This window comes from Lemur catta, chromosome 3, assembly GCF_020740605.2.
Source record: "Lemur catta isolate mLemCat1 chromosome 3, mLemCat1.pri, whole genome shotgun sequence".
NCBI classification, from domain to species: domain Eukaryota; kingdom Metazoa; phylum Chordata; class Mammalia; order Primates; family Lemuridae; genus Lemur; species Lemur catta.
Window position 1 is genome coordinate 58,782,494 of NC_059130.1, and position 26,410 is coordinate 58,808,903.

General features: G+C 34.0%; 1 protein-coding gene across 1 annotated transcript in view; it reads left to right on the plus strand.

Moving 5' to 3' along the window:
• COL24A1 (collagen type XXIV alpha 1 chain) overlaps positions 1 to 26,410 on the plus strand; it is a 330,570-nt gene that overhangs the window by 23,504 nt on the left and 280,656 nt on the right. The window contains exons 3-7 of the mRNA XM_045547618.1: positions 1,230 to 2,584; positions 9,764 to 9,817; positions 12,923 to 12,976; positions 24,630 to 24,683; positions 26,198 to 26,251. Of these exons, the coding sequence (XP_045403574.1) occupies positions 1,230 to 2,584; positions 9,764 to 9,817; positions 12,923 to 12,976; positions 24,630 to 24,683; positions 26,198 to 26,251 (1,571 nt within the window). The remainder of the gene's footprint in view (positions 1 to 1,229; positions 2,585 to 9,763; positions 9,818 to 12,922; positions 12,977 to 24,629; positions 24,684 to 26,197; positions 26,252 to 26,410) is intronic.

A 26,410-nucleotide genomic window follows, 5' to 3' on the forward strand; every position in this document is an offset into this window, starting at 1 on the left:
TTAAGGTGATGCCAAATGTTCCTGGCTAATCTTCAAAAACTTTTATTTTTTTTTCACTTATCACAATTTTCTAACATTTCAGGTTTGAGATGATTATACAAAGAAACAGATGGGAGATTTAAAACCTAAAGAATAATAAAGATCATGTGGCTGACAAAGCTGTTCTATATTTTTAATACAGGATTCATCATTCTGTACAAGTGGCATTTAATTTTATGCGACTCTAGAGGTGAATATGAGATCTGATCAGATTCTGGTGCGGCAAATTCATTCATTCAGAAATGATAGAAATATAATATTTGCAAGGCAGCTGCTGTAGAGAGCCAATAATGAATCAGAACCAATCTTCCAGAAGCTTATAATAGGGTAAGGGAGACAAGCAGTATACTATTGGTAATATTACAATTAACAATAAACAGGAAAAACCATAGTTATATCAAATCCACATTAGATAAAATACATATAACAATAAATATTAGAAAAGAGTCTACAAATTGGATAAAAATTTCTGTGGAGGACTGTGAAAAAGGGAAGAGACAAAAACTTGGAAGGGACAGAAAAAGTATAGTGTTTACCAACAAAACAAATTTAAATTCTCTTATCCAGGAATCATGAAAAGATTTTGGTGACCAGAGTGCTTTAAGTGTAGCACCCACTTAAGGTATTATGCACTGGGAGAGCTTCCACGTGATTTGCAAATTCCCAGAAAGTTAGAAGGGAAAAAAGCCTGAAAAATTATACTTTAAGGGATTGTGTGAGCTTAATTTATAAAATGGCTTCCAAATCACAAATTGTTTTTTTAAGTATGACTCTAGTTTCTTTTTAACATAGATATCATTAACATTTATTAAATTAAAGAAATAAATGTCACCTAGGAATCTTTGAACATATATATTCACTTGAGTAACAAATAAGAATCCTAGTCAAATGGAAAAATGAGAGAGCTAAACTAATATTTTAATTAAATTTTGAGTTTAGAGATATTGGTGTGTGGGTGTGTATATGTGTTTGCACATGTGCATATACTTTATTCAAATTATGAAGCATAACATCTTACTCTCCCTCTCCCTACCTATTACCTGTAAATTAGTTATTGATGGAACATGTTTATTTTAAAATTACAGTTGATACAGGGAAGATTTTCTCATACTCAAACATTCATATGAACACATGAATGCATAAGAGTAAGATTCTTTCTTTCTCTCTCTCTCTCTTTTTTTAATTTCCAGGCATAGATATTCTTCATCAACTAGGCCTTGGAGGCAAAGATGTAAGACACTCATCATCAGTGACTGCTGTACCATCATCATCTACACCATTACCTCAGGGGGTTCAATTAACAGAATCAGGTGTCATTTTAAAAAATGATGCTTATATTGAGTCACCTCTCATGAAAATTTTACCAGTCAACTTAAGGCAGCCATTTACAATATTAATTGGGTTGCAGTCCCATAGAGTGAACAATGCATTTCTCTTCAGCATTAGAAATAAAAATAGACTACAATTAGGAGTACAATTGCTACCTAAAAAATTAATAGTATACATTGGAGGAAATCAGCCTGTATTTTTTAACTACAGTGTTCATGATGAGCAATGGCACTCATTTGCCATTACTATTAGAAACCAAGTTGTTTCAATGTTTGTTGAGTGTGGAAAGAAGTATTTTAGCAGCGACACTATTTCAGAAGTTCAGACCTTTGATTCTAACAGTGTGTTTACCTTAGGAAGTATGAATAACAATTCTACCCATTTTGAAGGAATAATATGTCAGTTGGATATTATTCCTTCTATAGAAGAATCTGCAGACTACTGCAGATATGTGAAACGTCAGTGTCTCCAAGCAGACAAATACCGACCTGAAACAAGCCTTCCTCGCACAACTATCATACCAGCTAAGATATTGGAACACCCTCCCCTGCCTAAGCAATTTGGTGAAAAAATACTGTCAGAGGATGTATTTACTGAAGGCAAAAGCATTCCAAATATCATAAATAATGATTCTGCAACAGTGCATAAAAGACAAGAACACCAGATATCAAGATCTCAGTTCACTTCTCTTCATTCAGGAAATGTCTCTGCTGTGGATCTCACAAACCAAGGGATTCAGGCCAAAGAAATAATCACTGAGGAACATGCTCAGACTAATTTATCCCATCATCACCTCAGTGAGGCAAGAATGAATACCAAGGAGAAATTTAATTCTCTCCTAAATGTATCTGACAATATCACACAACATGACGATAGAGTAACTGGTCTGTCACTGTCTAAGAAGATGTCATCTCTTCTACAAATAAAACAAGATACAATTACTAATCTCAAGAAGACTATCACAGCGAATCTACACACTAATGAACTCATGGAAATGCAACAGATTTTAAACACAACCTTGTATAGAGTAACAGATGAACCGTCTGTGGATAATCACCTTGAGCTAAGGAAGGAAGGTGAATTTTATCCTGATGCTACTTACCCCATTGAAAATAACTATGAAACTGAGCTTTATGATTATTATTATTATGAGGATCTTGATAGAATGCTCGAAATGGAATATCTGAGAGGGCCAAAAGGAGACACTGGACCGCCCGTGAGTTTTTTTTTTTTTTTTAAATATGTCTTAATGCACTAAGTTACCATACATTTTAAAGAGAGTTCTCTGGACCAAACAATACAGAACAGATCAGATCTGTCACAGAAATGTAATCTGGCACAGTGAGTGAATTTATGGTTGCTGTAACACATCTGCTAGAATGCAACCCTGCCTCAAATGTTGTACTTTTTTTTTTTTTTTAATTGGCAGGCTGAAAAGGTTACTCAATTCTGGTAAAGCGGTGGACAAACTATGTGTTTTTCTTGTTCAGGTGAAATTCAATCAGCAATTCAACTGCTAAATATAGATCGGGATTCAATACTATATAAACAAAACCAAAATTTTCAGCTCTGAATTTCTTTCATTGTATAGGCATAATAAGAGATCAACATTTAAAAATTTCTAAAATCATTTAAAACCATTTAAAGCCATCTAAAATCACAACATTGGAAACATTGTTTTTACTTTTCATATTTGTATACTTAAATAATTTACCTTTGTGTCTTTGGAAATTAATTTTTTTCAAAATTACAGGTCAATTAATTTTAAAAATAACGTCTTAAGAATATGCTATTATAGAGACATAAACTTTTTAATTATGACAATCATCAACACATGGGTTATAAAATTGAATTCATGGGCAAGTCATATTAAGCAAATAGTTAATGGAAGCCATTTACTTTTTCAGAAAAAGTCAGATAAGTATTAATCTCTTTTGTAAATCCAAAGTAGTCATTCAACATGGTAGGTGAAGCAATAATATTCAACAGATATTTACTTAGTCTCTACTATATGCAAGGCAGGAACACAAAATATATATAACATAGTCATTGCTCAGAAGGAGCTTAGATTTCAATAATAGGGGTAAATGAAATGCATTTATAAACATGATAAGGTAAGATAAATGCTGTTGAGAGATACAAACTAAGTGTATGGGGTAGAGGTATTAAAAGGTAACAATTGTTTGAGGGGATCTCTGTGAAAAACCATATAAAGCTGAGCAGTTCAGAATAGGTTCTTATGAACAGAGTTAGTTATGACTTAGGCTCAAAGGATGGATAACATTTTGATAGGTGAGAGGAGCAGGTATGTTCTTTATATATGGAAAACAACATAATGGCTATCATTTATTGAGTTCTTACCTTGTGGAAGATGCTCTGCCATTTCCTTTACATGTATTATATTACCTTAAAAGAACTTTGTAAGGGTAATATTATTATCCTCATTTTTCAGGTAAAGAAACTGAAGCCTAGAGGAGTTAATATACTTGCCCACAACAATAATGCTGGTAAATAATAGAGCCAGGATTTGAACCCAGGTTTTCTGCCTCTAAAGCCCAAACTCTTTCATGATATTTCAGACGAATAAAGACCAAGCTAGATAGTGTTGGGTTGTGGAGAGTCTTAACTATCAAACAGATGGTTTTAACTTTATCTTGTTTTTAATGGGAAATTTTGTAGGTTTCTAATAGGAAAGCCAATCTGGCAACAGTGCCCAGAATAGACAGGAAGTTTCTGTTATCATCTTGGTGTTAAATGGGTAGGACATTATCTAGGTTGGCATCAGTGAAAATGCAAAGGAAAGGTAGGATTCAAAAGATTTTGAAGGAAGATTTGGTTGAACTAGCAGATTAATGGGACCTAGGGACAAGCTAAAAGAAAGAGAGTCAAAGATGACTATCAAGTTTTAAGTCTGCAGATTGAGAGAAGGGTGATATGATTATTAAAAGCAGTAATTAACAGTAGAAGTTGATTTTAGGAGAGTAAAATATTAAAACATTTAAGGAAGTGTTGGTAATTCATTAAGCTGTTGAAAGAGCTGAAGAAGTTGAGGTAAAGAAGAAGGTCAAGGCTGGGGATATAGGTTTGCAAGCCTTCCCATGAATATTATAGTTGAAGCTATAGGTTGCATAAGATTTTTAAAGAGAGGAGCTTGGCATAGGATCAAGAGTCAAATCATCGGGAAGGTTGCTTTTCCATTATAGAAGGAAAAAGCAAAAATGTCATAGGGTAGTCAGAAAGATGGGAGAGAAGAATAGTGAATTATCAGCAAATCAAAGGGAGTTTGAGAAGAAATTGATTGACAGTACCAAAAGATATAGAAAACCCCAAAAACTGAGAAAAAGTGGGAAGTCTGTTGGATCTTCTGATGAGGAAATCATTGTTTGAGAATCCAACTTTGGCATGGTGTAGAAAACCAAAGGTAGATTTTATAGAGCTAATGAGAGAATGAATGGTGATAAAAATGATGATCTTGTAGGGGTTGTTTCACTGCTTCTTGAAGTGGGTGTGATTGTGGAAAGTCTGAGGCCAGCCTGATTTTCTTACTTTTAAGTGACTTTTTTTTTCTTGCCTGTATACCCATGCAATTCCTTCATTATCTTTGAAGTCCATTCAACCTATTTTGGTATCAGTTTTTTTCTGGTATTCTTTTGATGGGAAGATAATTTTTATTATAGAAAAATAATATCTTATATCTAATATCTTTTATATCATCAGATATTTTTCTATTCCGTTTTTCTATATTCTTCCTCAGGTACCACCAATTTGCATACACTGAATGTCATTTGTGGTGATAGATAGTATTTATTATCTTCTCTACAGCCATGTCATCGTGCTTGCTCTTTTCCATTTCACTTTGTGTGAATTCATTTATTCTACAGCTATAGCCCTTCATTGAGTTTTTAGTTGTATTTGATCAGTGTTTATTGTTCTGACATTAATTTCTTATACAATGGCTTCTCTTTTGCTCTTCCATATTTTTCTTAAGATCTTCTGGTTCACATTTTATTACCTTTGGTTGTTCTTTTTATCTCTTGTAACTCTTCTTTGAGCTTTCTTTTTGTAGATTAATGTCACCTTGAAATTGTTTGAACATATAGTGAACTGTATAACTGAACTCTTTCTCTGTTGTATGGAGTAATTCCTCTTGTGGTAAATGATTTTCATCCTCTTTAAATTTAAGTTCCTGTCCTCCCACCTCTCCCTCCCCCCCCCCCGCCCCAGTATCTATGTGTAGGTTCCATACTGATTCCTTTCTAGTTATTATTCATTTTTAAAATACAGACAACTCCATATGAGCTATTTATTTTAGAAGAATATAGGAAGAGGCAAAGGGAAGTAAGGTGAAGTGGTACACAGAATCAAATTTAGATTGTTGCCTTAAATACCATCTTACCATTTATGTTTTTTCTTCTACCCAGAGGTCCGTATCCTCTCATTTTCACGTACAGTATGTTGTGCAGTCCTTTGTATCACAGGCTCTCTGAGAAGTGATATGGTGATTTATGCTCTTCATGTCCTTTATCCCCTCTCACCACCAGAAATCTCCTATGTTTAGCAGGTTTGGTTGTAGTTCATAAAAATGATGGGTTCTTCTTCTTCAGCTCTACCTTCCCCATTCTTGGCTCTTTTAAACTGGGTCTTTACTGGGTCATGCATTGTTTCTCATGTGGCTCGTCCAGTCTCTTAAACCTCATCATCATAATCAAAGGATTGTTGGAATGTTGGAATGGATTTTCAAGATTGATATACTTTTAGAGATATCTGTAACCTGTCCAAAGTTTGCGGTCTGAAGAGGTTTTTGTTTTTGGTCATCTCTCAACATCTTTGCTCCAAAGTTTCTCAGTATTTGGCAGATAATATTCATATTTTGTGGTTTGTGGTTGTAGTCCTTTCCTTGTTTCATTGGAGATGATGATTTCTTCTTTTGGTGATTTTTTGTTTGTTTGTTTGTTTTCAGTGGGTTTTGAGGGAGGGGGGTAGTTTGAAAAATGTTCTCACTCTGCCATCTTTTACCAAAATTCTCTAGTGATCTTTTAAAAACATAAATCAGATCATCAGATCACAGTATTTATCAGCTTATGTCTTTCAGTGGCAGAAGATTAAAACACTTACAATAAAATGAAAACTCTGTATCATGAGCTGTGCAGACAGACATATGTGATATGGCTCCTGCTTACCTCTTCAACCTCGTATCGTTTCACTTTTCCCCTTGCTCTATTAGTTTTCTTTCAGTTTCTCAAAAAGGCTCTGTCTTTTGTTTGTTTTGTTTTACTCATACCTTCATTCATTTATTCCTATTTTCTGGAATTTTATTTTCTCCTTTTTTCTAACTCCTGTTTGTCTTTTAGGTCTAATTCAACACTTCCTCAGAGAAGCCTTCTCTGACATCACAATACATTTAATTAGGTCCTCATTGTAAATCTCTCTCTTGATTGCCTGTTCTTTTCCTCCATATCACTAAGTAAAATTTGTAATTGTGTGTTAACATGTTAATATGTGTCTTTTAATCTAGACCATAAACTCCAGGAGGGCTTGATGCTTTGTAATGCTTATTGAGTGAATGGATGAATGAATGAATGAGTGAATGAATTAAAAAGGAATATAAGATGCAGGACTTCCAAAATTAATGACCTGGGGTTACTATCTTTTAGAAGTGTTGGTCTACTGGATATATTTACTTTAGTATATATATTACCTTAGTAATAATAACATATAGCTAACATTTATTGAGTGCTTGCTGTGCCCCATGCATACCTTTAAAAAAGTTAGTTACACTACAGTTTATTGGTTAACTACTATATAACAGGCATAATGACAGGTATTTTATATATAATAGCTTTAATTCTCACAATAACCCTAAAAAGTAGATATTTTGTCATCAACATTTTAAAGTTGAGAAAATTAAGTAGAAAACATAGCTGACTTGTCCAGGGTCATCCAGCTAGTAAATAATTGAGGCATAGTTTGAATCTAGATTGCATGATTGCAAATCCATTGCTTTTCTAATCAAATTATATTTTCTCTTAATAACAAATAATCTGAAAGTTAAAGTGCTTTTTCTAGTACTTTATTTACAGAAAGTAATTTATTCTCCTCAAAAAAAGTTATGCCATACAAAATCATGTTGTTTCTCTGGTTTCTAGAAAGTACCTATTGATATTCTGTTTTCAAAGATCTGGAAAGGCAAAATTGTGATGATACAAAAATTGCTTTTCATTTAATGTTCATTAAATGATTCAAATATTTCATTCATAACATAAAATATGCCTTATTTTCTTCCTAAAATCTAATATTAACTGTATCTTAGTTCAGGGTGCTATAACAAAATGCTATAAACTTGGAGAAACAACAGAAATTTATTTCTCACAGTTCAGAGGCTGGGAAGTCCAGTATCAAGATGGCTATAGATTTGGTGTTTGGCAAGGGCCTGCCTTATGGTTCATAGATGGTGTCTTCTCAATGTATCCTTACATGGTGGAAGGGACAAATGAACTCTCTTGGCCTCTTTTTTGATCCCTGACCTAATCATCTTCTAAAGTTTCCACCTCCTAGTACCATCACTTTGTGGTTAGGATTTCAACTTATGAATTTTTGAGGGACACAAACATTCAAGCCATAGAAAACTGCCTTTTAAAATTGAATGGCATAGTGTTTTCTTTTGTCACAAAGTAATGAGACAAGGCTCTAAACCAAACTAGACATTTTTCAAGAAAATTTTCTACTTTTTTCATTTTTAGTTATAATTTCTCCTACTTGCTCTTATTTTGGGGGACTTAAATTCAAATCAATAGCTATTAACTGCTGATTATAACAGCAGCACCAAAAATAATTAGAAAAGAATGTCAATTTTTCTTGATAATAAGTGAAAATCAATTTTTGATGGAAACTAGTGATACAGTAATAGCTGTTCAAATATTTGCAGAGCTTAGGAAGGAGAATGCCCTCACTTTGGGCTTGAATAGAAATAGTACTCTCTCAATATTAAGAAATTCAGGAAAAGTTTCATCAAGTTAGGAGGTAGGAGAAGAAAAAAATATAACTAAAGGGAAAAAATGAGAAGTTTGAAATATGTAATGAATATCAGAAAACTGCAATATGATGATAATCTCAATAAAGGGGAAAGTTTCAAGTAGAAGTTAATATTAAATAGGATAAAAATGAAAAAAATGCTTCATAACTCTTATTTTTCAACACAATTTTTTCCCCTTGTGTTTTTTAATTGCAATGACCCTTTTCCATCAATCCATTTTCCCTCTCCTCCTTTGAAACTCAATGTAAATTTTAGGTGTACCTGGCCATGCTATAGATAAAACTATATGAAGTTATGTTTTTGTATGTTAACAAATGGTCACATATTGGCAATTACATATGGTTAAACCTGGAGTTATCCCTTTATTTTATGTGCCATTAACATAGATATATAGATATTTTACAATTAACAAAACATGAGACACATTAGGTCATACTACTTGTTAGTAGTGAGGCTAGTATTTTAACCCTGATGTGTCTAATTTCAAAGCTTGTACTATTTTTACTGCAATAATGAATAAATATTTGTTAAATGGAATATGTGTATGCCCTATAGACACCAAGAACAATGCCATATCAGCAGAGAGCTCAGTAACAATTGAATGAATGAACAGATAAATGAATGAACCATATCACAAATGAGAATTTATTCTTCCACAGTTGATTGTTAAAGTAAGTAAAAAAGATAACATAAAACATTATATGAAGAAGTAAAGAAGTAGTTTCCTATTTCTTATTTGATATATTTAAAAAGTAACATTTTAAAATTTCAGAACACTTTAACAATTGATCAGTTTTTGCTTTCATACTTTGTTTTATAAATCACTTTATTAGTGACCTTTGCATTTAGTGTAAATCAGATATTAATGGATATGTCTGATACAAGAAGGATCTCAGTATAACAGCTTAACACATTACATAGATCCTTGGTATAATGCTTTTAAAAAGAACTTAAGATGGCTGGTGCTTTCATTTTTCAAGGCAAGTGTTCTTTTGAAATGTGTTTGAAAATCCTGCAGTTGTTGGTCTCCAAACCCTAAATTGAATTCCTCCTTCCATAGTAAAAGTAAATTTAGGTAAAATTTACCCACAAAACTACTAGTTACGGTCCCTGTAAAAACCAGATACAGTGGCTGTAACCATATGTCATAGACTTCCTGCTGCCATTTCTGGCTAGATTAAAGAGGACACTTGAGTTTCAACTCACCCCTGCTGATTAGGGTGAGGGGATTCATGTTACTTTAAAATCATCGACAACTGGGAACTGGAGACTAAAAAAGAGTCATCCCGGAAATCTTATTAAGACTTGTGAAAAAAGATGTGTTTACTATCATGCCTAATGTCTTGGCATTTATTTTCCAAGGGTCCACCTGGTCTAGCAGGTATCCCAGGTCCATCAGGAAAGAGAGGTCCACGGGTGAGTAAATGGGCTACACTTCCCACTGTCTGTTAGAGTTAGTAACTTTCCAGTATGTTTTTTCTAGTATTGTACAGTATGTACTTCCTTTGGAAACCTGCCTGGATCTTCAAATTTAGCCTTACCTTTGCCAATTTAAGAGAAGCTTAAGAACATGTGCATCCTTGTTTATTTGAATGTAAACATCCAGCCAAAGCAGAGTCTGTACACATGTCCAAGAAAGATCATCAAATTTGCAAATTAGTGGCTGTTCTGGTGCTAATTGTAACATTATTCTTAGTTATGAAGTGGTCTCAATAATCCAAGATGAGGTTCATTGTTTTGGGAAATGAAGAGGAGTGGGCTGCCTTAAAATAGTGCATTCCTGGATTACATAGTGGAAAATGCTGGAGCTATTGACTAGAAAAAAATTGCTCTGAGGAAAAAAGCTGCCTTAAGGAGCAGCAGTAGTTTCTCACATTACACAGGTCCAACAAAAGATTTATTGCTATGTTAGAATTAGTTTCTTTCAATCCTAAAAAAAACAATGTGATTTTTACTAAAGAAAATCTTTCTTCAATAAACTAGAAAAAGAATTGTGTTATAAAGACAAATGCAAATACTTTTTATAAAATCCACTTTCTTTTTATCTTGATTTTTATTTATCATATAAACAATATAAAGAAAAATCACTCTAAAATATTACTTTAAGTTGTCCATATTCACACCAAACTTGTGTCCATTTGAGGCCTAAGATGAATTCTCACTGGGCTTTAGCTGTTGTTTAGCATTTTAAAAAATTTCTTTGTAGTTGATGACCTATCACATTCCTCCCATAGTCCCTTCTAAAGTGTACCCATTCTCCTCTGGCCTGTGAACCATTCCCATCCTCCTACCTCTCTGTGAGGCGAGACCTTTGATCCTTACTTTTCTGAGACCTGGGTCCCTCTTTACACTAATTCTATTCCCTCTCCACTGCTAAGGCTGTTCTTCCAACAGCATCACCTTCAGGTTCTGAATCTCCCTCTATTCTCATAATACAGCAGTTTCCTTCCCTAATATCCTATTTTAAAATTTTATTTATTTGTCCAATCCTTCTTCCCTTAAGGAAGGAACAGTAATCATCTCAAAGCTAATTATTTCACTTATGTTCCTAATTTCATTCGCTTCAATCAGCTAACTTAAAAGTTGCAACTTCACATTATTTCTTTCCCCAAGTTTTATACCATTTGGCAACAACCAACAAGTTATCACACTTTTAAAAATCCCAAACTTGTATTGATATTAATCTTTCCTAAAGTTATTATCCTGGCTCACTGTTACACTACTGACCTTTGTGAAGTAATAGTTTATACCCATTGTCCTTACTTTTACACCAACAAATCATTCATACAATTTTTCCATCTACTTTATTAAAATGTACTTTTCGAAGGTTACCAATGACATATATCATGAAATCTAATCTTTTTTCTTTAGTTTTGATCTTTCTAGACGTATCTTCAATATTTGCATTGCTGACACCCCTGTTTTTCTGAAACATTCTGCTCTATTAATTCAGAATTGAAGAGACAAACAAATAATTATTAACTATATGTTATGTGTTAAGATGGAGGTATGGCTGAAGAGCACAGAGGTAGAGTACAAAACCCAAATAAGCACAGGGGGCCAGGGGGCCAGGATACCTGGAGGGCTTTCTGGAGAGGATGATTCTCAGTTCCTCTACTTACTGGTTGTGTGAGCTTAAGTTTCCTGATTTGTAAATGAGAGTAAAAATAATAATCTTGCAGGATTTTTGTAAGGATTAGTAATGGGAACTATAAAGCATTAACACAGCCAGTGTACATAGCAGGTACTCAGTAAAAAGAATCAATTCTTGAATTCAGATTGTATAATTTATTGGTGGTGCAAAATCAAATTGATGAATATTGAGTGGCTAATGTCTGTTAAGTACTACACTAGTAATATTAGAAAAGTCTCTTTTCAAAGAATATATAACCCTGGAACTAAATAGAACATGTCATAGGCAGTTAAAATAGCAATAAAATATTTAATAACAGATGAGAATGGTGTAAGAAATGTCCCAAGGCAATATACAATTAATTGGCAAATGAATTTTACCTGAAGTAATTTCTATAGAAGTTAGTAGGAGAGAGAAATTGCTTCATGCTGGTGTGGCTAGGATTTAAAAATGAGGTAGGATATCAGTTGAGATTTGAAGAATGATTTGAGTAGGTGTAGTGGGTAAGAAGTAAGGCTTTAAGGCATCAGTCCTCAACCTTTTTGGCACCAGAGATCAGTTTCATGAAAGATAATTTTTCCACAGACCAGGCTGACGGGGGAGAGATGGTTTGGGGTTGATTCAAGTGCCTTACATTTATTGTGCCCTTTATTTCTATTATTATTATTACACTGTAATATATAATGAAATAATTATACAACTCACCATAATGCAAAATCAGAGGGAGCCCTGAGCTTGTTTTCCTGCAACTAGATAGTCCCATCTGGGGATGATGGGAGACAGTGACTGATTTGACAGAAGGTGGAGCTCAGACGGTGATACGAGTGATGAGGAGCTGGTGTAAATACAGATGAAGCTTCTCTTACTCACTAGCTGCTCACCTCCTGCTGTGCAGCCGGGTTCCTAACAGATCATCCACCAGTACCAGTCCACTGCCCAGCTCAGGGTTGGGGACCACAGCTTTAAGGCATATATAATGGTATATGCAAAAACTCAAGTGCAAAAAGGAATAACACATGTTGAGAGGAGAGTAATTAAACAACTGCACTTTGTTATTTGTAGGTTTCTTACTCCGCACAGCCTTTAGAAATAGCACTAAGCAGTATGCTGTGGCAGGAGATGGGGTGGTGAAAAAGAGAGGTAAACAACTTGATGTAGTGTTTTGAAACAAAGATGGAAACTATAGTTCTGCTCTATAATTAATGTAGGTATCGTTTCCAAGACTGAAACATGTAAGATCTCAAAAAAGATAAACAACCTTGAAAAAAAAAGATAGTATTCTTTTAATGAAATTATATTATGTAATATTTATTTAAATGGTATAATAAACACTGTTATTTGTATTTGTATCTGTTCCAGGAATGATCTGACTTTTTTGCTATTTGCAGGGTATACCAGGGCCACATGGAAATCCTGGGTTACCTGGATTACCAGGTCCAAAGGTGAGTGATTACAAATGAGTAGCACATGATTTTCCTGACATTTGAAAAGAAGGTCCTTAACTTTTAAGGCTAGTCTTGGGACATCAAGGATCTCTGTTATCTCCAGAGCATGACTCTTCAAAAGGATTGTCTTATGCTGGCCAAGAGCTAGGTTCCTCTGAAAGCCTGCCACACTTTGATTTATTTACTTAGTGGTAAAGTCAGCTACAGGCCGGCTTTGGTATTCCAGATTTTTTATTGTCAAAGTATAATAGCTATATATGGAAACCTCTGAAATATATAGATTATGATTTGAGTAAATTATCTTAAATTAGGGGCATTTTAATTTGTAAATAAAAACCAAGAAAATAAAATATCATTTATTTCCCTGCTTCACACTTCCCTAATATTTTAACTTGAAAAAAATCTGTGAGGATGTTTATAGGATCATCAAATTCTTATGAAAAAATATTAACCTAAAAGCCTATAGATATGAGTGTACATAGTTCTATGATAGTAGTATGATACATAATAGCATGACAAATAATTAAGTAGTATGAACATAAAAAAATTATGGAAGAATACATCCCAGGCTGGTTAACTTGAGAGAAAGTACGAGAATGGAGAGATCACCAAAACTTTCACATATATAAAAAGTATATATATATACATTTTTTTTTCCTTAGTTTGTTCAGGGTGCTATAACAAAATGTCATAAACTGGGTAGTTTAGAAACAACAAAAATTTATTTCTCACAGTTCTGGAGCCTAGGAAGTCCAAGATCAAAGCACCTGCAGATTTGGTATCTACTGAGGGCCTAGTTTGTGGTTCTTAGATAGTACCTTCTCACTGTGTCCTCACATGGTAGAAGAGACTAGCTACACATCTGGGGTCTCTTATATAAGGAAATTAATCTCAGTCATGAGGGTTCTGCCCTCATGACCTAATCACCTCCCAAAGTCCCCACCTCTTAATACCATCAACTTAGGGGTTAAGATTGCAACATATGAATTTTGGGGGTAAACAAACATTCAGACCTACCATGTCTTTGGATTATTTAATAGTTGGGATGACTAAGTATAAATTCCATAATAATTTAGTAAAGGAAATTAAGTATTTCAGTCCATTCAGGCTGCTATAACAAAAATATCATAGACTAGGTGGCTTACAAGCAATAGAAATTGATTTCTCACAGTTCTGGAGGCTGGGAAGTCCAAGATCAAGGCATTAGCAGATTTGGTGTCTGGTCAGGGTCTGATCCCCGGTTCATAGTTGGCTGTCTTCTTGCTGTGTCTTCACATGGCAGAAGGAGTTAGGGAGCCTTCTGTGGTCTCTTTTATAAGGGTACTGATACCATTCATGACGGCCTAACCATTATGACCTAATCACCTCCCAAAGACCCCACCTCCAAATCTGATCACATTGGGGATTAGCTTTCAACATATAAATTTTGAAGAGACCAACATTCAGTCTATTGCATTAAGAAAGAAAGAAAAATTGTACATATGAGTGATGAAAGAGGTTGGGGAACAGATTAGATAAACATTAGAATCTTGGTTTTCAGTAACTTCATCAATCTTTTGGGTCTCACCTTTCTGCTTATTAATGATAACATTCAGAAGCAAACATGTAACCATATAGAATGGGGTTAAGAACAGAGGTTTTAGAGTCTGACAGATTTGGATTAAATCTTAGTACTCTCAATTTGAATGACTAGAAGCAAATTTCCTGCTTAGGCTCTTTAAGCTTCACTTTCCTCTTCTATAAAATGAGGAGAATCATAGAACTTCCACATAGCACTGTAGTGAAAGCTAAATAAATTATTGTAAGTAAAGCTCTTAACTTGGTGCTACCAAGTAATAGCATATAGCAAGAATAATTTAAATCTAAATTTCACAAAATTTCTTATTTCTGTCAACAATTTTTTGAGTTCAGTAAAAGTGCCTTAGAGAGGAAAAAAGACTCTTTTAACCCAAGTCTGGATGTTTAATAGTGAAGAACATAGATGACTTCCAAACAAATTAGAAGTTTGTTTTTGAATTCTTGATTCCCTAGTCCTTCAAGCTTTATTTGGGGATTTATAATTAGTCTAGTAAAAGGTTAAAGTAGCTGTAAAGGCTCAGCTTACATTTCTGCACAGGACTGAAGTTATAGTGTGTTTATAGTCCTGTTAATAGCTTCATCTCCACAAGACCCAAGGATACAGGAAACGAGAGGGGAATTTCCACATGGCTTATATTCTTCTCCCCCTTCTATTCAGCCAGTAGTTATCAGTTAGGTCCTCTTAATTTGACTCTCAACCTGCAGTGGCAAGAACAAGGGTACTCTGTTAAGAAATGTGATGTTTTGATACATGCATACAATATAAAGTAATCAAATCAGGGTAACTGGAGTATCTATCACCTTAGGCGTTTAATATTTCTTTGTGTTAAGAACATTCCAATTCTACTCTTTTAGTTATTTTAAAGCATAGCCTAACTTATTTTTTATTATAGTCACTTTGTTGTGCTATCAAATATTGTTCATTTTAACTATCTAACTATATTTTTGTACCCATTAACCATTCCCATTTTCTCTCCCCCTCCCCACTACCCTTCCTATCCTCTGGTAACCATCATTCTACTCTGTCCCCATTAAATCAATTATTTTTAATATTTAGCTCCCACATATGAATTAGAACATGCGAGATTTGTCTTTCTGTGTTTGGCTTATTTTCACTTAACATAATGTTCTCCATTTCTATCCACATTGTTGCAAATGGCAGGATTTCATTATTTTTGTGGCTATATAATATTCCATTGTGTACATGTACCACAATTTCTTTATCCATTCATCCACTGATGGACACTTAGGTTGATTCCATATCTTGGCTATTGTGAATAGTGTTGCAATAAACATGGGAATGCAGGTATCTTTTCAATATACTGAATTCCTTTGGATATATACTCAGCAGTGGGATTGCTGAGTCACATGGTAATTCTATTTTTAGTTTTATGAGGAATTTCCATACTGTAAGGTTGGTGGGGGGGCCGTATAGCCCCCTCCCCTACGACAAACCCCTCTGTCCTAAACAGTGAATCAGCTCCACTTTTCTGTTTGAACAAACACCTGGCCTCACCAAGCCCAGCCACATCCTGTGACTGGCAAACACACCCAGCCCCAACGCTGTCTACTGGACCCTGGAGACATCCTGTTACAGCCCCAGAGACATCCTGCTTACTGAAAACTTAATAATCCACTTGAACAAACACCTAAAAAACAAGCCCCCTCCATTGATGCCCCTCACCACATATAAAAACCCTTGCCTCAGTCCCAGACGACTGCGACTTCCCGAGCCTCTTTGCTTTCCCCTGAGGCCAGGAACCTTGCCCAAGTCCCTCTCCTGGGACTCATTACCCTCACCCTAGAGCGCTCCAATAAAGCCCCTTTACTTAACCCTTTCAACTCTAGTCGTCTTCCTCTCCCTAGTGCCAACCATCCAAAAAACCTTATACATACTATTTTCCATAGTGGTTGCACTCATTCCCACTAACAGTGTATGAGGGTTCCCCTCTCTTCACATCCTCGCCAGCATTCATCATTGTCTATCTTTTTGATAAAAGCCATTTTAACTGGGGTGAAATGATATTTCATTGTAGTTTTGATTTGCATTTCTCTGATGACTAATGGTGTTGAGAATTTTTTCACATACCTGTTGGCCATTTGTATGTCTTCTTTTGCAAATGTCTATTCAGATCATTTGCCCATTTTTTAATCGGATTATTGGATTTTTTCTTATCCAGTTGTTGGAGCTCTTTATATATATTCTAGTTATTAATCTCTTGTCAGATGGGTAGTTTGCAAATATTTTCTCCCATTCTGTGGGTTGTCTCGTCACTTTGTTGATTGTTTCCTTTGCTGTACAGAAACTTTTCAGCTTGATGTGATCCTGTTTGTCTAATTTTGCTTTGGTTGCTTGTGCTTTGTGGGTATTACTCAGGGAGTCCTTGCCCAGACCAATATCCTGAAGCATTTCCCCAGTGTTTTCTTTTAGTAGTTTCAGATCTTAGATTTAAGTCTTTAATCCATTTTGATTTGATTTTTGTGTAGCTCTGTAGTATAATTTGAAGTCAGGTAATGTGATTCCTCCAGTTTTATTCTTTTGCTCAGGAAGGACACTCCTTTCTTAATGAGCACTGTTGCTGTTTCAGAATAGAAACAAACAAAAAATGTGGAAATAATGTGAAAAAAGATGAAGACAGAGATGGCGGAAAGTTTTTTACTTAATTGACTTCTTAAAATTTGTATATATATTTAGGAGAAAATATTTGAGAAAATGAAGAACTTTGTATTGAATGAAAACTATTCCTGTCCCAAGATTAAAAACTGTGTTTTTCACTATTGTTTAGTATTAATATGTATCTGTGGTAAAGTGATCTAGGAGAGATAACAATTTGAATCTCTAGATTCTTCTTTGATATTATTTTGTAGTATAGATTTAATTTTGACTATAACTATTCATCAACACAACAAACATTTTATGAACCCATTTATGGGGGAAAATAACCTACATTTACTTTGAAACAATTAGGCTTCTTGGGGACTTAATAGTATAAACCTGAACATTAGTCTTTAATTCATATTTAATTTAACAATTTAATAACTATGTCCAAAATAGCCGAAACTGATTATGACTTAGCTGCACATATTTGTGGAGGGTAGTATATTTGTGACATGTGTTAAAAATTACCATTGTGTCCCAAATGTATCAGATAAAGCTTGTAATGTTTGATTTTATGAAACCAATTTCCCTAGGTATTTAACATGCATTTCTAGAGTAATCAGGATTAATAGAACATTCAAGCTTTATACTTTATAATCCTCTTGTATCTACTATCTGCCAATTATTTTATGTATGGCATCTCATTTAGTTTTATCCCAATCAAGAGTACTATGAGAGTAGGCTTTATTACCTTCTGCTTTGCACAGAAGAAAACACTCAGAGAAGTAAGTATGTAACCACGGTAACACAGTTTGTAAGTGGTAGAGTTGGAGTAAAAAACTGGATATATTTTAGTCTTTTCCTTACACTAGGTGCCTCTCCCAACATAGTGAGGAAGTCTTTTAGCACCCTAAGGAGGAAGGGTAGGGGTGGGGTTACCTAACTTAAAGTCTCTCTGAATTTATTTAATAATAGTAACAAAATAGTTCTATTCCAAGGTTGCAGTTTATCCTGTGGATAATGATAATAATATATAAACTCTATCAAGAGTAAAACTGATCTCTAGTCCTTGACAACTATGTTGTTAAGTTGTTAAATAATATAAGAATAAAGTACCACACACAAATTTATTGGACATAAAACAATTTTTCTCAGCATGTAATACTAATATGATTTAAAATAAAGGAAGAATATTCCTCTAATGGGCTCATTAGCTGAAATCAGGACACTGATGGTAGAAATAGTGTCCTTCTAAAAAAAAAAATCAGAGGGAGGTAAATTCCATTTCCTGTTTGCTAGAGAGAATGGATTTCTTCTTGTCATCAAATACCATCTGGGCTCAGTGTATCATATTTATCTATTAAATGAACTGCATTTTTATTTATTGGCAGGGTGATGGACATTTTTATTGATATTAATTAAACACATGTCTAATTGTGTTGTAGATCTTTGAACATGAGAAATGAATGCATGCAGAATGTATATCTTTAACCTACTATGTACTTACAATTCCAGTCCAGGCAATCTGTTTTTGGTCAAGATAGATCCTATCCCCAAAATGCTTCTTAGAGGAAACTTAAACCTCCCCACAAACATTCATAGTTTATATTACTTTGGTTAAGGCCAATGGTCTTTCAGATTAAATCCAATTAAATGAAAACATCTAGCCTTAATTAACTGCAATAACAATGCCTCATTAATAACATTTAATATTAATAATATTAAGTATTTAACACCGAACAGTAATATCTTAGTACTGCGTTCTATTACTAGTTTTGACCCTAAGCTCCCATGTCTCCATTATGTATTTCACTTAACAAGAAGTACTATTTTTCCTTGCATGTAAATTAAATAAATATATTAAGTATAGATGCTGACCCATTCTAAGAATTTTTTATTGGGTCAAATTGTCATAAAAATTGGCAGTCCAACATTAGGAAAATGTAAAGAATGATAAAATGCTAAAGACTGAGCTGCTCCCATTCTTTTAGACAGCATGGGGATGTTCTTGGAAAGGCAGACAAAATATGACCTTTTTCTTTGATTCTGTTTGTGATTTTACAATTAAAATGTTATTTAAGTATATTAAAAATACTTATTTCTAGTTATCAAAGACTATTAGTGAAATGTCAAAAGGATTCAGGTGCTAACTTAAATAGCCAAAAATTGGTGTCATTTGAATATCATTAAGAATAACTTCAGTAGATTAAATCACATCAAATATCTCTAAATCCATGAGTTATAATGATGCAAAAAACAAACAGATAAACCTTCCCTGATCACCTTTAGATGATGCTAGGGAATTGCATCTGTGAGATTCTCAGATCCTCTGACACCAAATGGATATCTAACAATTCGATTCAATTCTGACACTAACTCCCTGGGGTTAGCATCAGACTCCACTGGTTTTAGAACTCCATCCCACAGTACTGCACACACTTCAGATGCCCCCCCAAAAAAATAGGGTGCCCAGGCCACCCACACTTCTGTCTGGACAGACTACAAACTCAAGGGTTCCATGATCCACCCTCTCAGATTTGATATTTCACTGGAACAGTTCACAGAACTCAGGAAAACACTTCATTTGCCTTTACCACTTTACTGTAAAGGCTACAATTCAGGAACAGCCAAATGGAAGAGATGCATAAAGCAAAGTATTGGGAGTAGAGAATGCAGAGCTTCCATGCTGTCTCCTGCCACACTACCTTCCCAGTTATGTTTTTATAACATAACTTCTCTCCCCACCCGCCATCCCTGGCAGTGGGAGAAAGGGGAAGTAGGACTGAAAGTTCCCATCACTTGTGTAACTTTCTGGGGCAGACCCCAATCCTGAAAGCTATTTGGGGGCTCCTCCCTGAGTCATCTTATTAGCATAAACTTAGGTATGGTCAAAAGAGTCTTGTTATGACTAACAAAAGATACCCTTATCACTCAGGAAATTCCAAGGGGTTTAGGAACTCTGTGCCAGCAACTGGGGACAAAAACCAAATATATATATTTTATTATACCATATCATTATTTCAAAGAGTGGTTAAGTAAAAGAAAAATAAAAGGAAAGAATCAAGACTTTTTTAAAAATTGCCTTGTCTTTCTTATAGAATTGAACCTCAGCATAACCAAATGATTGATAAAGGAAGTTTCTTTTTATAGAAAATGCTAGTAAATAAAGAATGCTAGAGTTAAAAAAAATCACTATTTTTGCAATTCTGATGAAGAAAAGGGTGAAAAACAATTCCAAAGGCCTTCAGACAATCTTTGAAGAATAGCTGAATGAGGTAAGTGGTAGGTATATGATCAGAGGTAGTAGGAGCCAATTATTTAGGACCTTGTTGGTAATGATTTTGGTTAGATTTTACTGATTGTGTTGGGTATTCAATGAAGAGTTCTAAGCAGATAATTTACATCCAATTTATATTGTTAGGATAGTTCTGGCTGTCATGTGGAGAATAGATTGGAATGAGGGACCAGTGGAAGGAGGGACACCAGTTTGGAGTCTACCCCACTGGTCTACCCTAGTCCATGTCATTGGTGATGATGGCATGGATGAGAGGGTTAGCAATAGAGGTGGTGAGAAGTGCTCAAAATCTAGGTATATTTTGAATTACAGTCAACATGATTTGCTGATGGATTACATATACAATATGAAAGAGAAGAGTCAAAGATAATTCTAAGGCTTGAGTAGTGGAATAGCTGGGATTATGGGAGCTGCCATCTACTGGAATGAGGAGGAACATGTTAACAGGATTTTGGATGTTTTGTTTTTGCCTGGGAGAAAATCAAGAGTTCACTTCCATTAATCTTTTAAAGAACCAACACATTTGACTTTGTTAATTTTCTCTATGGGCTATTTAATATTCATTGATTTAAGCTCTTTATTATTTCTTTCCTTCTATCTATTCTACATTTGTTCTTCATTTTCTAGCTTCTTAAGGTGGAAAGTTAAATCATTGATTTCAAAACTTCTCTTCTTATGTAAGAATTTAAAGCTACAGGTTCCCTCTAAGGACTGATTTAACTGCAACCCACAAAATTTGATATGTTGCATTTTCATTATCATTCAGATAAAAATATATACTTTCTTCTCTGACCCATGGGTTGTTTTGAAGTATGTTGTTTTGTTTATTATTGATTTCTAATTTAGTTCCATTGTGATCAGGGAGCATACACCGGAATTCAATACTATAAAATTTATTGACGCATTTTATGGCTCCACATGTGATCTATCTTGGTGAATATTCCATGCATACTTCAAAGGATTGTATATTTTGCAGTTATTGGGTATAGTATTCTATAAATGTCAATTAGTTTATGGTGGTTGGTGTTAAAATTTTCTCTATTTTACTGCTTTTTTGTGTCTAGTTCCATTAATTGCAGAGAGAAGTGTGTTAAAATATCTGAGTATGATTTTGTATTTGTCTATTTCTCCCTTTTAGTTCTGTCAGTGTTTGCTTCATATATTTTGCAGCTCTGTGCTCTGCATGCATGCTTTTATGTCTTTCTGATGAACTGACACTTTTTATCATTATCAAATGTCTTTCTTCATCTCTGGTAATACTCTTCTTGAAGTCTAGTTTGATAGTAACAGAGCCACATCAGCTTTTTAATGCTTATTGTTTTCTTGGTATATATTTTTGTATTCATTTACCTATCTGTGTCTTATATTTAAAGTGCATCTTTTATAGACAATGTGTAGGTGGATCTTACTTTTTTACCCAGTCTGATAATCTCTTAATTGGAGTGTTAAGTCCACTTTATATTTATGTAATCATTGGTATGATTGGGTCTTGCCCTACCATGTGGCTATTTCTTTTCCATTTATCCAATCTGTTATTTGTTCTTCTCTTCCTCTTTTTCTGACTTCTTTTGGATTAATAAAATATTCTTTGGTATTCCATTTAATTTCTCTATTGGCCTTTGAGCTATATCTCTTTATCTATTCATCTATCTACCTACCCACCCACTTATCTATGTGATTACATAGGGATTACAATATGCATCCTTAACTTATTCTAGTTTACTTACGGTTAATATGGTGTCACTTCATATAAACTATAAGAACATTACGACATACTACATTTATCCATTACCTCCATTCTTTGTGCTTTGTTATCATTTATTTTACATCTATATCATTATAAATCCCACAGTGCAATGTTATAATTTTTGCATTACATAATATTTTAAAGAAACTAAGAGAATTAAAAAAAACAAAGGAAGTCATTCACATTTCCTCATTTATTTCCATTTCCAGTGCTCCTCACTCCTTCCCATAAACCTGGGTTTCCATCTGGTGTTACTTCTCTTTAGCTAGAAAAAGTTCCTTTTACATGTGTAGTGACGTTCTGCTAGTGGTGAATTCTCTTGGTTTTTGTTTGCCAATAAGTTTATTTTGTTGTCTATATTCTTTAAAAGATATTTTCATAGAGTATACAAATCTGGGTTGAGGGTGTTTTTCTTTCAGCACTTTAAAAATGCCTATTGTTCATCTTTTGGCTTATACCATTTCTGAGGTGAAGTTGACCACCATTCACATTGTTATTCCCTGAATGTAACATGTCACTTTTCACTGGTTTTTAAGGTTCAAAGTCAATTATGATTAATTAATTTATAAATGTTAAATTTAATTCTAAAGGTGGTTTATAAAACCAATCAAGTAAGACTAAAAGTGTGTCAGGAATCAAAGAGTTGGTACAAAATGAGGGAGAAAGTAAGAAATTTGGGAGTTTTCTCCTTCAATGCAGAGAAGTATGACCTACTTCCTTGACATTTCAGATAAAGTTGGCATATTCAATAATCTCCACTTAATGCACGTTATATGCACAACGAGCCAGATTAAGAGCATTTCCTTAATGCTGACCTGAAATTCCCATTCTAGAACATGAGTTGATAAATTAATTCAGTCATATTTGTATGAAAAAAAGAAATTTGACATATATGTTTCAAATATGTTGTCCAGATATACAACATATGAATAAGAAAAAGTTTCATTTTTAAATCTTATTTTTATTTCTCAATTGATCACTTTTGCCCAGTCCTTCAATTTTTTTAAATGGACAAGGGTTATCATTTCTCAAGTTATTTTTAAATTCACTGTAAATTATTGGCTCAAATCAATTAGCTAGTTTTTATAATAAAAGATTAAAATATATTAAAACCAATATATAAGACTTTATTTCATAGGTATTGTGATATAAAAAAGAAAATTGACCTAGTTTGCCAATACTTTTCTAAGCAATCTTAAGCAAACCAATTAACCTTTCTGGACCTCACTGCTTCATTTGCAATACAAAATACAATTTACTAGATAAGCACTAATATCTCTTACACATTCTAAGTAAATTACGTTTTTTGGGGGGAGGTGAAGAGTTGAATTCATAAATATTAAAACATCACCAAAGCCATTTCTTAAGTCCCATAATTTTATAACCAATTTTATAACCAAACTGTAGCCTTGATAGAAGTGATGATGTCTGTAAAGGGGAAGAGGTCAGTCTAGAGCACAATTTTTTCTTTAAAAATTTTCTTTGACTATAGAACACAGGACTCTTTGCCAGTGAGCACTCATTTAGAATTTGTAAATTAAACGACTTACTGAGGACCATGCAGGACTTTTCTTTTAGTATTCCTTTCTTCATCAGTCAGCTTGAAAGCTGTTTAAAATCATCCCTGAATATGTGAAAGAAGACATGTCTATTTCCCTATTTCTGAAAGGGTAAAAATAGTATCTGGAAGGAGAATTATTTATTCTTAGTTGAGAATGGTAATGGAATCAGGATTTGAATTTTAAAGAATCTTCATTTTGGCCCCTAAATTTTATGAGGTGTGAAAAAGAGATACTTTGCTACTATTTATCATAAGAAAGATTATTTTAATATTGTACCAAAAAACTTTAGCTGAAATTTAATGTCATATTCCTCTTGAAATGTGGAAGATAAGATCCCTAGACTACAAAAAGTATCTATTTTTAGAACAGAATAAAAAGAATTTTGACAAATAGAGATATCTTTTTAAATTTTTTCTTTATTATAAAAGTAATGCATGGGCATTGCAAGATTTTGGAAAATATTTAAACTTAGAATTTTGATGATCATTATAAGCAGTTTTCTCTTACTAATGTAACTAGTCTTTCAAAGCTAAAATAGGAATAACAATGCAGTATGTTACAAAAATGGAAAAGACAAAGCCTTTACCTAGGTCCCCCAAGGAAAGATGTTTCAATAGCAGTATAACTTTATATTTATTAGATTTTTAAAAATCAGCTATGTCTAAGGAATTTTTAGGAATCTTCTCAGCATTTAAAAATAAGACTAAGAAGAAGGTACATTAAAAAAATCAATAAAACATGCCTATCTCAATTTAAAACAATTTTATTTACTACTATGTAATGTATATAGCATCTGATGATACATAACTGAAGATATACATTATATGTAACTTATGCTTCACCATGTGTTTTATAACTATTTTATCCAGGGCCCCAAAGGAGATCCAGGATTTTCCCCAGGTCAGGCTCTTTCTGGAGAAAAGGTAATTATAATTATTTGCCCATGAAATAAAATCATGGTAATATAGTTCAAGCATTTTAAAATCATTTTTATCTTTTTAAAACATAAATATCCTTACTATATCAGACAGAGAAGATATCAGAGAACTATTGGATTTTAATGAAGAAAGAAATATTTGAAGAATTAAGTAAATTATATCATCAGTTTAACTTATTTATTTAAATCTTAACATTAATTTTAGGTAGTGTCTACTGTGGCCTGTCATTGTGCCATCTGCCAATAAGGAGTAGATGGGGTAAAGAATTAGAGTAGGATGCTCTCCTAACTGCAAAGATGTTGATATACATGCACACAATAATATATACATTCCAATAAAATTTTGCACCATTTTAGGATAGTTCTATTTTAGAATACTTTAACTTGTTTAAGTACCACAGTAACTCTGTGAGAAGCAGTCATCATTATTTAGTTTTCTAGTTGAGAAAACAGAACTCATAGATTTTGAATGGCTTATTGCATAGATAGTAAGTGGCAGACTTAATGATATATTCAAATTTTCTGACTTCTGGTCCAGTATGTTTTTCATTTTATTATAATGCTCTCAACACAAACATATACGTATTTAGGTAAAAAGTAATTTTTTAAAGTAAAGATAGCAACAAAATCTTCATTGGGAGGAGGATGCTGTTTTCCAGTGAGGATCAATACAAATGGAGTCTTTAGGAGGATATTTGGGAAGATTTGTTTAGACAAGCAATTTATAAATGCAATACAATTATAGGATCTTTTCATTTATGTGGTATATATTCACAAACTTAAAAAATCCCTGGATAATTTTGGTGGTTCCTAGGTTGACGGGCTGCAAGATGGGCTCGCAGGTACTCTTCAAGGTGCGGGGAAGACGGCCATAATCAGTAATGTCTAGTCTGTCCGAGCCAAGCAGGTGGACCTCCCAATAAATTTTCGCCCCAATTACTTCCAGGGGTAACGTTCTGTAGTGTGGCCAGGCACAGCGGAAGGTACCAGCTCTGCCCCGGAAAGGGAAGTGCCCTTGCTCCTAGTGGTCACGTGAACCCAGCCAGGCCGTCACACCCTTAGAGATTCGGCCTGGGGGTTCCCACCAGGCTGCAGTTCCTCACAGAGAAGGGTAAGGCAGACCCTTCCCCAGCTGCTTCACAAAAGCACTTGTGGAATTTTTAAGAAAACTACTTGAGATTTTTAAAAACACACTAGACCTTGAGCTGATGGGGAGTGAGGGCATTCCTAGAGAAAAGAACCCATGAGAGAAAAAGGAGCAGGAGTATGGAGGTGGGAAAATATAGCCCAGGTATTAAGCCCTGGGAAAGATAAGGGCTGGGAGTCTCAGAAAAGGGCTCAAAAGGGTTCAGAAACTGGATGAAACTTGAGCCAATTGTGAAGATCAGAAATGAATTAGTAAGAGCTTAATATGCAAGATTAAAAGGAGCTCTAATTTTCAAAGCAGCTCTAGTTTTCAATTCTCTTTCATGATATTAAACCTCTGTGTTTTGTTTATAGGGTGATCAAGGCCTTTCTGGATTAATGGGGTCCCCGGGTATGCAAGGTAGTAAGGTAAGATGTAGTTTTACTTTGACATAATTATATGTCATATGGATCTAGGAGCTCTTCAACTACTATAATCTCATTTTGAAGTTGAGCCCCAAACCAATGTTTTAAGTTCCTTTTCAGCAAAAGGAAATTAGGATACTGTCCTAATCCAGGAAAGTGGTA